The sequence below is a fragment of the Primulina eburnea genome, chromosome 3 (genome assembly GCF_022965805.1).
Source record: "Primulina eburnea isolate SZY01 chromosome 3, ASM2296580v1, whole genome shotgun sequence".
Taxonomy (NCBI): Eukaryota; Viridiplantae; Streptophyta; class Magnoliopsida; order Lamiales; family Gesneriaceae; genus Primulina; species Primulina eburnea.
The window spans coordinates 5,604,045-5,618,347 of NC_133103.1; the positions used below are offsets into that span (position 1 = coordinate 5,604,045).

The window sequence follows — 14,303 nt, forward strand, 5'->3', positions numbered from 1 at the left end:
GATTTGAGTTTTGTTATAAATTTGTAAAGTTTTTTAAAATTATAATATTTAATAATAATCTCGAAAGAATACATTAATCGTGTCGAAGAAAATATTAATTAATTACTTAATCTTTGGACACATCTTCCATATTAATTTGACACGTGGTTTTTAGTGGGGCCCTGAATTACCCAACGCCGCGTCTCTATAACAACACAGAGCTTCATCGGCAAGCTGTAGGTTAAACAGAGGTATTGACTTATTCCTTTAACTAATAGGTACACAAACCTCTGTTTATCTTGTGCCATCAAAACTCTGGTAATTTCTTTCGAGTTATTTCTCTGATCAATAATTCTCTGAAGTATATCCCAAAAAAATATTCTGTTTTGTCAAAAAAAAAAGGAGAGAAAAGATTAGTTCTTTTCTGTTGATTTTTTTTAAAAAAAGCTGAAATTTCGGACAAGTATGTATCTCCTAGCCTTCGGTTATTGCTAATACTTCAGTTATAGGTATTGGGTTGAAGACACATGGTAGCTGTTTTTATTGTTTCTTGATCATTCTAGGTTTATGTATTTTTCTATTAATTTGACAGGAAGGGGCATACAGGCATAAGCTTTTTAGGCTTTAGTTCCTTTTTATGATTTTTGTGTGTAAGTTGACACGGGAGATTAAGAAATGAGAGAAACAGGAGAGGGTCTGGGCTTGAATTTTGAGAAGCTGGTGGGTTTTGGTGATGTGGTGGGTGTGAATGAAAACGAAAATATTGTTTGTCAAGTGGGGGGAGGCCTTTGTGGAGGACCGAAGATAAGTGAGTGGAAAAATATTCCAGTGGAGCTTTTGTTGAGGATTCTTTCTTTGGTGGATGATCCCACGGTGATTGTTGCATCTGGTGTTTGTCATGGATGGAGGGATGCCATTTCTTGGGGACTCACTCATCTCTCCCTCTCTTGGTATACTTTTTTCTCTGTGTGTGTGTGTGTGTGTGTGTGTGTGTGTGTGTGTGTGCGCTGATTCAGTTTTATGTTGATCAACACTTTGTCAACATTTTTTTGTAGCCTTGAATATTGGATTTCATTGGTTTTTTGTTGATAGTTATTTATCTTAGTCAATTTCTGTAAACTTCTTGTAGCTTTCTTTCTCTGTTTATTTTATATCACAGTACTGCTAATATTTCTTTGCTGGTGTGACCTGGCTATTTTAAGTCGGTAGCACCATGAATTAAATGAGTTCTCTCGAAACAGGAATTTAATCTTCATTAGTTACTAGGAAAGAATTGCAGGCTGTTTGAAGCTTGGATGATTTGAGTTTCTAGAATCTCAATGATGGCCGGTTGGTAAGAACGATTTTATTTTCCCGGTCTTTTAGTTTGTTTTGGTTGGCAATACTCTTCTTCAAGTGATATGAGAGCAGAGCAGTCCAACTTTTGAAGCTTGGTCCAATTTGGTACTTTAATCGTGCTTGTTTGTCATTGTGATTATTGAATAGGTGAGGGTTATAAAGTGTGGCGAAGAACCTACCGCCTGTTCTGCAGCCGTGCTTATATATGCCTCCAGGGGATTAAAATGGTTTAGCAAATTATTATTCTTAGTATAATTTTCATTTAGGAAATGTTATTCGAAGTTGTGCGGACGCAGTGTTGTTTAAGTGTGGCGTTGGTTGAATTGTTTTGTCTTTGATAATTGAAAGGAAGGGTTAGTTTTTCATAGCCCCGTTGTTTAGGGAGTAATAATATGCAAATTGTGGTAGCTTTGACTCAAATAACAATGACCTTTACTTGATTTGTTTTGCCTTAGGTGCAAGAAGAACATGAATAATCTGGTGCTATCACTGGTTCCGAAATTCACAAACCTTCAGGTCCTTATTCTGCGACAAGACTCGCCTCAACTTCAGGACGTTGCTGTGGAAACAATCGCAAGTTATTGTAGTGATCTCCAAGAGTTGGATCTGAGCAAGAGTTTCAGGCTTACTGATCGTTCCTTGTATGCCTTAGCACGTGGCTGCCCTAATCTCGTGAAGCTGAACATAAGTGGCTGTTCTGCTTTCAGCGATACTGCTGTGGCATATTTGTCCGGATTTTGCCGAAAATTGAAAATCTTGAATCTTTGTGGATGTGTCAAGGCTGCCTCAGATAGGGCATTGAAGGTATGAATCTTGTGGCCTGGTCTATGTTTTAAGATCATAACATTTAAGACGGTTCGTGAGATTTTTTACTTGGACTATGTTTTGCAGGTCATCGGATACAATTGTGATCAATTGCAGTCGATAAACCTAGGATGGTGTGACCGAGTTGGCGATGAAGGGGTTAAGAGTTTAGCCTATGGTTGCCCTGATCTCCAAGCTCTTGACTTGTGTGGATGTGTTCTTATAACAGGTATATCCTTTTTTATGGTTTGTTCTCTATAGTTGCAAAATAGTGGGGTAGATGGTGCAATTCATTTCTGTACTTGCTTATATTCGATGGTGCAAATCGCACAGATGAGAGTGTTATCGCCTTGGCAAACAACTGCCGTCATCTGCGATCCCTCGGTTTATATTTCTGCAAGAATATCACTGACAGAGCCATGTATTCTCTGGCACATAGCCGAGTGAAAAACAAGCATGAGATGTGGGCATCCGTTAAGAAGAACAGATACGAGGAGGAAGGCCTTACGAACCTGAACATCAGCCAATGCACTTCCCTTACTCCTCCTGCGGTGCAGGCACTCTGTGACTCATTTCCAGCTCTTCACACATGTTCTGGTCGCCATTCCCTTATAATCAGTGGGTGCCTGAGCTTAACTTCAGTACATTGTGCATGTGCTGTTCAAGCTCACCGTACCACACCTGCAATGGCTCATCTAGCTCACTGAAGGTTTTTTTTTAAGGAAAATCTTATTTCCTTTGGCTGAAAGAATTGAATCTTGTGTATATATGGTAGTTTGAGTACATTTTAGACCATTTGGTTGTATTTTTATCGTTTTGCAGACGGAGCGGTGTGTAAATGCTGTTTATTCTGTTTATCTTTGGAACCTTTTCCATTATGTTTGATACTTTTTTTTTGAATTCTTCGCAGTGAAATGTGGGTGTATTAAGGATTTTCAGCATGCGTGGAAAGAATGGTTAAATACAAGTAGGAACACGTAAATATTATGTTGTACGATCCCATAATTAAAATATACATTGAACTTTTTACCGTAGCCTCTGTGATACAAAACAGGGGAAGGGGGTGCATTATTTCAAGCAAATTACTCAGGTTGCCCTAGATTGTTCGTGTATCATAACCCAGAAGACGGCTACAAAAACAATGCCAAATCTAAAAGCCATTTTACCGGACCAAATACTTAAGCCCACTTTCTTTTGCCTTTCCTTCCTAACTCGCTCAATCTTTTTTATTTGTGAAGGAATATGAGCATTTGGGACGGACATGAGATTATTTCTACTTTGTAACCTCTTCGATAGACCCCTCGGAAACCATGATTACCTTTCAATGGAAATTACAGTAAACTCAAAGAAATAAGGACTACGTTACAGAACATTCAAAACTGAAATGGTGAAATAAGGAGATGATGGGGGAGGTAATCGCATGCTCCAATACGGAGGCGGCGGAAGAAAAGTGTATCAACATTAGATGAATGGATTGAATACACAGCATCGAACATGTTAAATATATGAACTTAAAAAAACTTTAGACCACGTATTTAGACAAAATATAAAACTGAAGATTATATATATTTGCACACCAGTTAAATTTAGGCAATAAAAAACTTTCATTTTAACCTTAACACGAATCGTTAATGATTGGTTACCCTCAACTCGAATTCACTAACAAGTCAATATGTTAGGGGGATCATATCCTATTTATATGGGATTGTATCGTTAAAATTTTTGTTTCTCGGATATAAGATACATGTAAACAACGCAAGGCTCACCTCAAAATTTACCTGCTGAAGTAGAAGCTCCTTCAACAGAGCCATCATTTGTTCTTTTAAGGGATACTTTCTTATGTGAATGTTCTTTCCACCTCTTGTATATCCCAGTTTTATTTGCTTTTTCATTTTTGCACCACTTTCTGTTTTTATCTGCAAGAAAAGATTGCAAAATAAATAGAAACACAATACCGGTTAAGATAACCAAGACAAAGAGCCTTAGACAAAAGGAAAATAAAAAATCTGAAACTTTATATTCATGAAAGCATGTGACAACACATATAATTTGCATATATTGTAGAAAGTTTGCTTCACGTAAAATGGTTAATTGCAAATACATCTTAGTGCATTGTATATTTTTGACAGATAGAAGCTCGGGTATCAATCATCTTAAATTCAAGAGGGTTTTCCATAATCAAATTTCTTCCGACGCATACAATTAATGTAAAAAGTTTCGAGTCTTGTCATAATCAACGTGGTTAAAATCACTGATCAACGTTATCACAATTCACATGGGATATCTGTCACAATGCAGGGGTGATGTTCTCAGGAACTTAAATGAAGATATTCAGCAACAGACATATTACCTTAAAAAATCATTACACTTCAAAGGGATAAAGAAAATAAGACAGACCTCAGGAATTGCAGGCTAGCCACAAAAGCTAACACAGTAGGTCCTCTTTGACCATTGTGCTAACAAATGTGATTCGACGCCTGAGGATAAAGCATTCACCTGTAAAGCGACCGAGTTCTCTAATAAACTTTAAAGTCTGGAGAGCCAAGTCACGCGTGGGGGCTGGGGCAAAGGATGAGTGCCAGAACTCCCGCCTGCGGAACGCGGTGCTGGAGCTTTAGGAGCATAGGGATCAAGAAAGCCGCCGTTTTCCCGGAACCAGGGCGGGCCATGGCCACAACGTTGGATAGGTGTCGGAACCCTGTATCCCTTCTTCTTGACACATTGTAGACTTTAGAGCTCAATCCAAGCCCAAAATGTGCTGGGATTTTGGATTAAGGGGTTTTACGGAGAACGAACAAAGCCCAATATGTGCTGGGCGTTTTGGATTGTATACAAATATTCTTTACTTTGGGCTTTTCATGTGAATCCATAAAAAGCTTGTCAATCTGGATCAGGCCTACAGATGATTGTCTAGATTTTTTAACCAATTCAGTTGCAACAAAATACTTCATTTCAAACTCGAATTTCGAGAAGTTGTTCATAAGATACTTTTAACAATATGCTTTTTAAATTTATTATATTTAAAAAAATTAAAAAGAGTTTAATTGGAAAATGAAAATAAAAACTTAAATTCTTTTAAAGTACATGTTTGATATATAAGTGATTATCATGCTAGTTTTGTAATAAAATAACAAAAATATTGTAATTAGAGAACATGTATATTTACATTTATTTGAATGAATGTAAATGATAATTTTGAATTAGATAAAAAATATTTGGGGTATGTGTGTCAAGAATAATTTTCATTTACTAGCTTTGGTATTTTAATTAAATTGAACATAAGAAAAAAATGGGTTAAGAAAAACACCAAAATTCAATACATTTTTTAAGTGAAAAGTGAATAATCAAATTTTATTTAATAGTTGCAAACACTAGCTCCCTTATAGTTTTGGTTTGATAAAAGAAGAATTGATTTGTTAATGTCATTATTTACAACTATAAAATATTTTTTTCTTACAAACTTTTATGTAACTTGCATATTTTATTACATGATGACGACACCAACATAATATACATTTTTTGGGGGAAAATTGCAATTTTGATAATTTATATTTGTCTTTTTGCGATTTTGATCATCTATATTAAATTTCATTTTTAGTCTTCTATTCCGGCATGATGCTAAGGTGGCGCAAATGCAGTGCTGACATGACACTGATATATATGATGCAATATCAACCATTTTGCAGAAAAATGATTAAATCGATAAAAAATTGAAAGTTGCGGAATTAAAATTGAAATTTAACAACGTAGCTAATTAAAATCGTAAAAAAACAAACATACATCAAGAAGCAATATTGCAATTTTCCTTTTTTTTTCAAACTTCGGAATAGTTCAAAATGACTATTGTTTGTATCATATTGTCACTAATTAACAGAATCAGATACAGAAAATGAAATATGTAGGCAGCATGCAGTTAGTGAAACAGAAGAAAAGCTTCAGAAAGCTTATCGAAATAAAAAATCCACATGTTTGTATTATAATGTCTTAATTTCACACAATATTAAGCTCCGGAAGAAGTATTAAAAATACATTCTACTATAGAATCTATCTATAAATTAAAACATAAGAAAACAAAACCTTTTTCATTAACTACAAATTAGAGACTAACAGCATGTATTCATATATCTCTATTAACTGAGCTATGTATGTTATGATCAAGAAGGGAACCCCACGCCAAGAAAGTCTATGAAGGGAACTTCCTTCTTTTGAATGGGGTTTAGTTCTTCAACTTGCTGCTTAATACTCTCTCTCGTTTCACCGAAATGGTTAATGTTGTCTCGGATATCAATACGCACTCTACCTATTTTTCCAGTTTCTAGATAAGTTAAGGAACTTGGAATGGCCGATTTCATATTTAGGGTATCAAACGCTCTTAGATCCCTCTGGCCGTCAAATACGAAAAAATTCATTCGATGATTGATCGAGCTATTGGAGGTACAAATATGTGGCACACCTTTTCTTCCACACAAATCAAGAGTTTTAGCAGAAGATAAATCATTAGCCAGCTTAGTGGACGAACCAGACGATGAAGCGGAGAAGATCTTATCTGTTTTTGGGCCATGCAATTCAAAAATTCCACCATTTTCGAAGCTGATCCTTGAGCCATGTTCATTTTGGAGCCTTGCATTTCTCCTTCGAAAATCATAGAGATATTTAGAGCAGGACTTGGAGTCTCTGATAGCTGCATCATGTTGATCTGGAAAGCTTCTTTTTCCACAAATCTTTGAATTCTCTCTTTGCTTTCTAGCCATGATAACATGCCAATGATTCTTTACAGCATTATCGGTTCTACCTGGGAAAAGTCTTGATATAAGTGCCCATTTGTTGCCATGAAATCTGTGCGCTCCAAGTAGCCTTTCTTCTTCTTCTTCCGAAAACGGCCGTCTGTTGATTCGCGGGTCTAGTTGGTTAAACCATCTTAATCTGCAACTCTTCCCTGCGTTTGATCATAAGCTTACATTTAAGGTTCAAAAACTATCAAACCAAATATAATTCAAGTCTATATATAAAAGTTGAATCTTTAATTCCATTTGACAGAATATATCTACGCACTAATTAACTTGGTAGAAGATAATGCGTAGTGACTACACGTGCAAATTAAAGTTTTTTAGGGTTACAATATAACTTATAGGTAAATGTATTGTAGAAAAATATATCGATAATTGATGGTGATAGCATGATTAAACTCTAGTGTATCTATGTATCCTCCTCTTGTTACAATCAGCAGTTACGACTTCCACATCCACAAACATCATTAGCTAAAATGTTGTCTATCTTAATTTATGCTAGGTTTAATTCAACATAAAAGCCTGCTTGTAATAATAAAAAAAAATTAACTAAAAGCTTAAAATTTGAGAGTCGAATTATTTTTCATGGAAAAATATCACCCTTTCAACTTTTATAATTCTAGGTATGGGGTAGATATAACCAATAGACTGATCAAGTTAAAAGGGTTTCTCTCTATTCACCGGCGTACCAAATTTTTTGTGTGTGCACGCGCGTAACTGCGTAAGTGTATATACCTGATCTTCCACGAAGTTTTTCTGCTATGGAATTCCAGTTTTGGGGTCCGTACTGATGAACCAGTTGTCGTAGTTTATCGTCTTCTGCAGGTCTCCAGTGCCCTCGAGGCGCTGGACAGGTAGTACTCCTTGTATCACCACTTGAATCCCCACAATAATTGGTTTCTTCTTCCATGGATCTAAAGCTATGATCTGTAAGTTTATCAGATGTTAGGAAGAAAGAAGTTTAGAATAATTAGATGATCAGGTGTGGTGAATATGTAGTGGCGGCCGAGTATCGCGTCAACATATATATTTATATATATATATATAAAATCATAATTGTTGTAGTGAATTGTAAGTCATATATCATTCTCATCTTACTGTATGATTTAATTACCTCAACATAACATAATTTAAAAAAGGGAAGAAAACATCTCCTAAAACTAATTTTGAGACTTCATCATATACATTCTTATATAATTAGTTTTAAACTTAAGTTAGAGTAAAAAAGAAAAAAAATTGTATTTTTGAAAATTATTACACTTGTAAATTTGATCAGCATAAAATACTATACTAAAAGTCGTACCCTTTTTCGCATCTGTAGAAACACAACCTTCTTTGTCCCAAAAGAAAAAAAGAGGAAAGAAACACACACTTCTTCTTTTTCTATTCTCCCACGTACCAATGGTAATTAAAGGTTGTTGCTTCGGGTAAACGCGCGTTGATATCCTTCATTTCTTTGTCTGGTGTATTTTATGGTCATATTTGATGTAATTTTCTAATGCATTCATTATATTTCTACGATCTAGTATTGATTTTAATAAAGAAAATGCATGTATTAATCATAGAGCACATGAAAAAGAATGTCAAATTCAGAAATCAATCAGGGTAGACAAATAAAAAAATCTATTAAAACGACAAAAAATAATGATAAGTATTTGTATTCCAAATTGAAATTCAAAGTAAATACTGGGAATATATATATATATATATATATATATATATATATATATATGAATAAATTTATTTGAAGCTAACGCTGCCCTTGCACAATTGAGAGATCATTGCTCCAGGATAGGAGAATACTGCAGCAAATTAATCAAATGATCAGATGATTTCTTCTTTAATTATAAGTTTGTGTAAGCTAATTTTTTCATCAATAAATCCTTATGTATACACGTATAAAACGATATATGTTGTTCATCTATGATGTATATATGATGGTTGCTGGCCTTTCCATGTGTGTCTATATATATATATATATATATATATATATATATATATATATATATATATATAAGAAGTTTGATCAGTCGTATCTCTTTATTTTAGAAAGCTAAGACAGATTAGGCTTTACACATATAATGAATTTATTCTTTAAAGTAGAACAATTTAATTAAATTTAGCGTAGTTTATCTCTTGGGGCCGAAATCTACTATAAATATATTGTGTTTTTCTTTAAATTATTTGGTTTATGTATATAGCTCGCATCCGAATCCCAATCCGAATCCTGCTTGATTAAGATGAACTATAAGCTAGCTCCTTGCCAATGAAACCGATGGCTGCGGGTTTTAAAATAACTTAATAAATAATTTGTGAACGATTGGATCTAAGTTCACTATAGTCAAAGTTTGTTTGCTTAGGGTTTATCATCGTTTGTTGATGTATATGTATATGTATATATATATATATATATATATATATATATATATGTGTGTGTGTGTGTGTGTGTGTGTGTGTGTGTGTGTGTGCGCTCACACATTTAGATATATGTGTGTGTATACACGTGTAACTAATTACCTAGGCGTAAGAATAATTTTGGAACAAATTATAGTGAGATGGAAGATCTCAATAACTTGATTAAAAATTGTATATGATGTAAAGACATATCACCACACATTAATTAATATTTAGATATCGATTTTATACCCACCATTGGAGATGTATGCTTTTATAATTGGTGACGTTAATTGATAAACTATTTTAGACAAATCAGAAGTAATTCATTTCGTGAAATAAGCATTAATCAATCTGTTAAGAAACCATTTTTAAACAAATTAAAATGGTTGAAACGTTTGTATGTATTTGACTTTGTCATCTGCATGCAAGGGCGGAGCCACACCCTTTAAAGCTGTGTTCCAAAAAAAATTTAAAAATTTATATGTAAATTTTTTTTATATAATTTTGGATAAATTTGATATTAGCCCCGGTAGATCAATTTAAAATATTAAAGAATTCTAGAGTTTAAAATTCTAACCCGGGTATAATCGAATTCCTGGCTCCGCCACTGTCTGCATGGAAATATTCTATCATTGTATACCCTATTTTAGATTTTTTTTTAACTTTCATTATTATTATCAAATTCAAATAAATAGATTTATAATCACAAACTGTTACCCGATTCCCAAACAAAATAAAATGAACTTTTAAATAAATAACAAAATATATTTTGCTTCGTCGTCGTTCGTTGCTTTAAATATTTTTGATAATAAACATAACTGCGTATTTGTTCAAAAATAGTTAATAGTTAATTTTAAGCTTGAAATGATTAAGAAGAGCATTAATAAGTTTTTTATATTCTCATTTTTAGATAAAAAACAATTTACAATATATTAAAAATTTAAAATTACTGCGGTGACTTTGTACACTAATAAATATTAAATTAACATATATAAAATTATAAGGAGAATGATATTTAATTTACACTATATTATTTTATAAATGCACTCTATTTTTTGTTTAATATTTTGTTTATTGTTTCTTTTATAAGTAAGTTTGTTAATGACTCTTAATTAATCCTAAACTAGATTGCCAAAAACAACAAAAAATTTTAATTAATTTTTTCAATCTCCATAAATATAAAATAAGATCATTTGTAAATGCTTCTATTTTTGGGTTTTTTATTACTAATTTATTCAAAAATTAATGCTTCCAAACAGCACTTTCTTTACCTCTTTTCTCTTTATATATTTAAATTTTTTCAAAAAAAAAAAATATAGAAACAAAGAAAGCTACACTATACGATAAAAAAGTTTAACAATATCCACACCAGAGATTACTAAAAAACAAAATCTCAAATGAAGTAAACCTGAATATTACGTAAATAAATGTGGATTAGACATTTCTTGAAGAAATTTAGTTAATACCAACCCCTAATTTATTATTTCCTTTTATAACTAATCTTGCTCAATTACTACTGTTTGATTCCATTATACCGATCGAGAGAGATTGCCACTCATTTTCAGTCAACAAATTGCCTCTAATTCTCAATTAATTAAGGTGGAGTATGCAAATTAATATCGTGACAGTGTAGCTAACTTGTTTCAAAACATCTAAAAAAATTAATTTATAAAATTTGCCGAATTGGTTATGGTCATTAAATTTAAGTTAGCGATAAGTTTATAATGCATGGAAGGTGGAAGATTCAAAGACAACGTGTACATATATACTTGGAAAATGAGAATAGAGTCCAACCTGAACTCACGTGTTATTTTATTTTATTTTACACAGATCTATTTATATAAGTATTCAAGAATTGAGAAATTAATTGTGAATATAATATAAGTTTATTTGACACATAATTAACTGTAATATAAAATCAAAGTCGTTTAATGCTCTTACTAGGTTGGGTATATATTTATTTATTTGTTAATTATATTGTATAGATATGAGTAAAACTTGTGTGAGGCGGTATCACATGTCGTATTTTGTAAGACATATCTCTTATTTGGGTCATCCATTAAAAAGTATTACTTTTTTATGCTAAGAGTATTAATTTTTATTGCGAATATCGGTATGGTTGACCCGTCTCACAGATAAAGATTCGTGAGATCGTCTCACAAGAGACCTACTCATAAATATATTTTAATATTTGTAGAAATAGAATGGATTAATAAACATCTAGCCAATCATTGTGTGTGTGCACATATATGGTAGGATTAAGCGTTTATCACTAGACAAAAAACTATAGTTGTCAGTCAATGCTCAATTTTATTTCCTTATATTTGTGACAGTGCAAAGTGCACCTAATTATGTGCTAATGAGTTGAGTTGTTAGACTCATGAGTTCAGGGAAATGCATGTCTATATGTTGGTGTTATCTTACAAAATTTAGATATCAGTATTACCATTTTCTCACCGTCGACCATGTTATCAATAGATACATGTTTAATCGGTAAGATACGATGTCACTTTTTTATAACTCACCTAACCAACAAGATCAAGCGGCGCAACGTCAACAGCTTGACGCATGAGAATTTCTCATGAAGTCATCAATCTCAATATTAATTTCACTTATGCACACTTAATCGAACAACATATATCCTGCATACTAATCAAAGTTGTGGTTGATTAACATATTGTGTAAACTCGATCGTTTAAGCAATTAAATAGTAAAAATTCATTCAGTAAATTATGGTTTGCATATTGGAATTTAAATGTATGAACTCATTATTAAACGATTGACTAAAACTTTTTATTTTAGCAACTTTTCTGTATTGACTACTAATTTGTCATAGACCCAGTCCGTTGCTTCTTTTTATTGCGTTTTGGAAAAGAAAAAAAAATCCCATGTTCGGCTCGTTTTTAGCATTGGCCCGGTTTAACAAGGGACCCGTTAACAGAAAATTACAACTTTCTCCTTCATTTACATTTCGGCAAAAAAGTTGGTAAGAGGTCATTTTCGTATAATGCTTTATCTCACTTCATATTTAGATCTATATTGTCTTCACCCACCCAATAATTCTGCAAAATATTTATTATTAATATTATTAAATTATACATAAATTTGTAAAATTGAAGTAATTAGAAGAAATATAATATGTTCACTTTTCTAAGTATATTTTTTGTAATTATATTGACAGTGATATATAAATCAATATTATACATATTCATGGAAATATACCCATAAATTTTCTAAATATTTTTTTTATTTACAATTCTAATTTCTAAATACACCATAATAAATTAATGGGCTTTCGACCCGAAATCATAATACTGGGTTGGACCTTAATTACTTTTGGAATCTCTGGACACTTGATTTCAGATGGGCTACCTGATAAGGCCAGGCTTCTAAAATAGATATGTCGAAGTTGTTAGGCCGACGCTAGCCCATTTCAAACGACGTTCTTCGTCTATTTATGAAAAAGTTTTAGAATGTATTAAACATCGATAATTTTTTTTAAAAAAAAAATAAATTAAATGTTATCATCAGAAGCGGTACAAAGATATTGGTTTTGATCTAAAAGACAATTAATACATGAGAAAAATGTGTTGTTACCGAATTAAATTGTATCGATCGTATCCAAATAACCATTTTAACAGTTGGGAGACAAAGCTATCATCGTGACGTTGTGAGAATACGACAAGTCGTGTCTTGTAGAACCCAATAATTTTTAAATTAAATAAATATCAATTGTTTTGTTCTTAGCCAGAACATTGTTTTTGTCACATGTAAGTAGCGACATGTCAACATGTCATGTCTTAATATAATATAACATAACTAAATAAATAAACCAATTTTATATGTAATAATGATGATCAAAAGAAAATTTCTTCATGTTGACTTGGTAATTGTTTCCAGTTGAATGTTTGATGATGTTCCTCGAGGATACATAAACCGCCAAAACTCCCACACGGGAGACTTGTTTACACGAGAAAGCAATGCGATCCATGACTTGAGACATTATATTTAATTCCATGATTAAGACTTTAATTTATGTTATCTAAAACGGTAAAATTCAAAATCCCATGAGAAGATTCTTTTCACACACTAAGGGCATCATGATCTTTGATTTTTGGTTTTTATTTCTTCTTCCAACTTCTAACAAAGATCTAAAGCTTGAATATGGGTTGCGTGAGTTTACGTGAAATTATAGCTAAATCTTGAAGTATGAATTACAAGTTCACTAAAAAATTGAGAATTTTAAAAGTCATCATATTTTGTGTAAATAATATGAAAATACATATTTTCTGCTTTCCAATTTTTTATTTGATAATTTGGAGTGTTGTACCCTCCACTGAATAATGCAAAACGCGGTAATTCATGACCCCCCCCTGTGATTAAAATTGGGGTTTAACTGTTATTTTAGTAAAACGACATGCTTTTTGGAAAAAAAAAAGTTTTTTGAGATTGAGTTTCGTCAAAGTTTGGTGTCTTCAAAAGCTCAAATCATTACAATTATAATTGCTATTCTATTATTGGTTAATCACGTCAGTGAAACGTCACGTAGCACGATAATATTTGTTCCGCCAATTAATGTTTCAATATCTTCATTAAGAAAAAATAATAGTGATAATAGTGAGCATATACCTAAATTCGATCAACTAATTAATGAATTTTCTTGTTTTCGCAGTCAAATTCTAACGTAATGACAGTTGAAATGCTGCAAGATCAGTCGGGCATGATTCCATTTCATTCATTGGGTGAAGTTATTAATTGGTGTGCAAACTTCACCCAATGAAAATAGGATAAAATTGAAATGAGTTCGAAATCCGAGCCCTGTCAATTAGCATGTGGCGAGACGTACAATTTCTTAAATAGATTAAATTTATCTATTGGTGAAAACAGTGAAATTAAATGGTACAAAAACAAAAACAAAAAAGGAGAATTATATATAAAGATAATGTTATTTATTATTAAAAAGAGAATATCGTTATGGGAATAGGAGTGGGTGGCATT

General features: G+C 32.4%; 2 protein-coding genes and 1 long non-coding RNA gene across 7 annotated transcripts; 1 reads left to right on the top strand and 2 right to left on the bottom strand.

Moving 5' to 3' along the window:
* The first annotated feature begins 155 nt into the window (after positions 1–155).
* Positions 156–2,999, top strand: LOC140825700 (F-box protein SKP2B-like). Of its 5 annotated transcripts, none has more exons than XM_073187611.1 (5): positions 156–257; positions 572–929; positions 1,773–2,121; positions 2,209–2,350; positions 2,455–2,999. In XM_073187611.1, exons 2-5 carry the CDS (start codon positions 655–657, stop codon positions 2,826–2,828), a joined length of 1,140 nt encoding a protein of 379 aa, XP_073043712.1. In that variant the 5' UTR covers positions 156–257; positions 572–654; the 3' UTR covers positions 2,829–2,999. The 5 variants fall into 5 exon arrangements, with proteins under 5 accessions (XP_073043712.1, XP_073043711.1, XP_073043713.1 ...); XM_073187610.1 differs by having other exon boundaries at positions 207–297; XM_073187612.1 differs by having other exon boundaries at positions 213–230.
* Positions 3,000–3,103: 104 nt separating this feature from the next.
* LOC140825702 (uncharacterized) lies at positions 3,104–4,858 on the bottom strand. The gene is made up of 3 exons (XR_012116725.1): positions 4,618–4,858; positions 3,900–4,037; positions 3,104–3,439 (listed from the first exon to the last, which is right to left on the bottom strand). It is a non-coding gene; the product is annotated as an uncharacterized lncRNA (long non-coding RNA).
* Positions 4,859–6,042: 1,184 nt separating this feature from the next.
* On the bottom strand, positions 6,043–7,908 carry LOC140828089 (transcription factor MYB63-like). Its single transcript, XM_073191069.1, has 2 exons — positions 7,644–7,908; positions 6,043–7,057 (listed from the first exon to the last, which is right to left on the bottom strand). Exons 1-2 carry the CDS (start codon positions 7,816–7,818, stop codon positions 6,276–6,278), a joined length of 957 nt encoding a protein of 318 aa, XP_073047170.1. The 5' UTR covers positions 7,819–7,908; the 3' UTR covers positions 6,043–6,275.
* Positions 7,909–14,303: the final 6,395 nt, after the last annotated feature.

Coding starts and splice junctions, on each gene's coding strand:
- LOC140825700 (XM_073187611.1), top strand. CDS start 655: ATGAGAGAAACAGGAGAGGGTCTGGGCTTGAATTTTGAGAAGCTGGTG. Junction 930..1,772: donor ACTCATCTCTCCCTCTCTTG/GTATACTTTTTT, acceptor GTTTTGCCTTAG/GTGCAAGAAGAACATGAATA. Junction 2,351..2,454: donor TGGATGTGTTCTTATAACAG/GTATATCCTTTT, acceptor CAAATCGCACAG/ATGAGAGTGTTATCGCCTTG.
- LOC140828089 (XM_073191069.1), bottom strand. CDS start 7,818: ATGGAAGAAGAAACCAATTATTGTGGGGATTCAAGTGGTGATACAAGG. Junction 7,058..7,643: donor AAAACTTCGTGGAAGATCAG/GTATATACACTT, acceptor GATCAAACGCAG/GGAAGAGTTGCAGATTAAGA.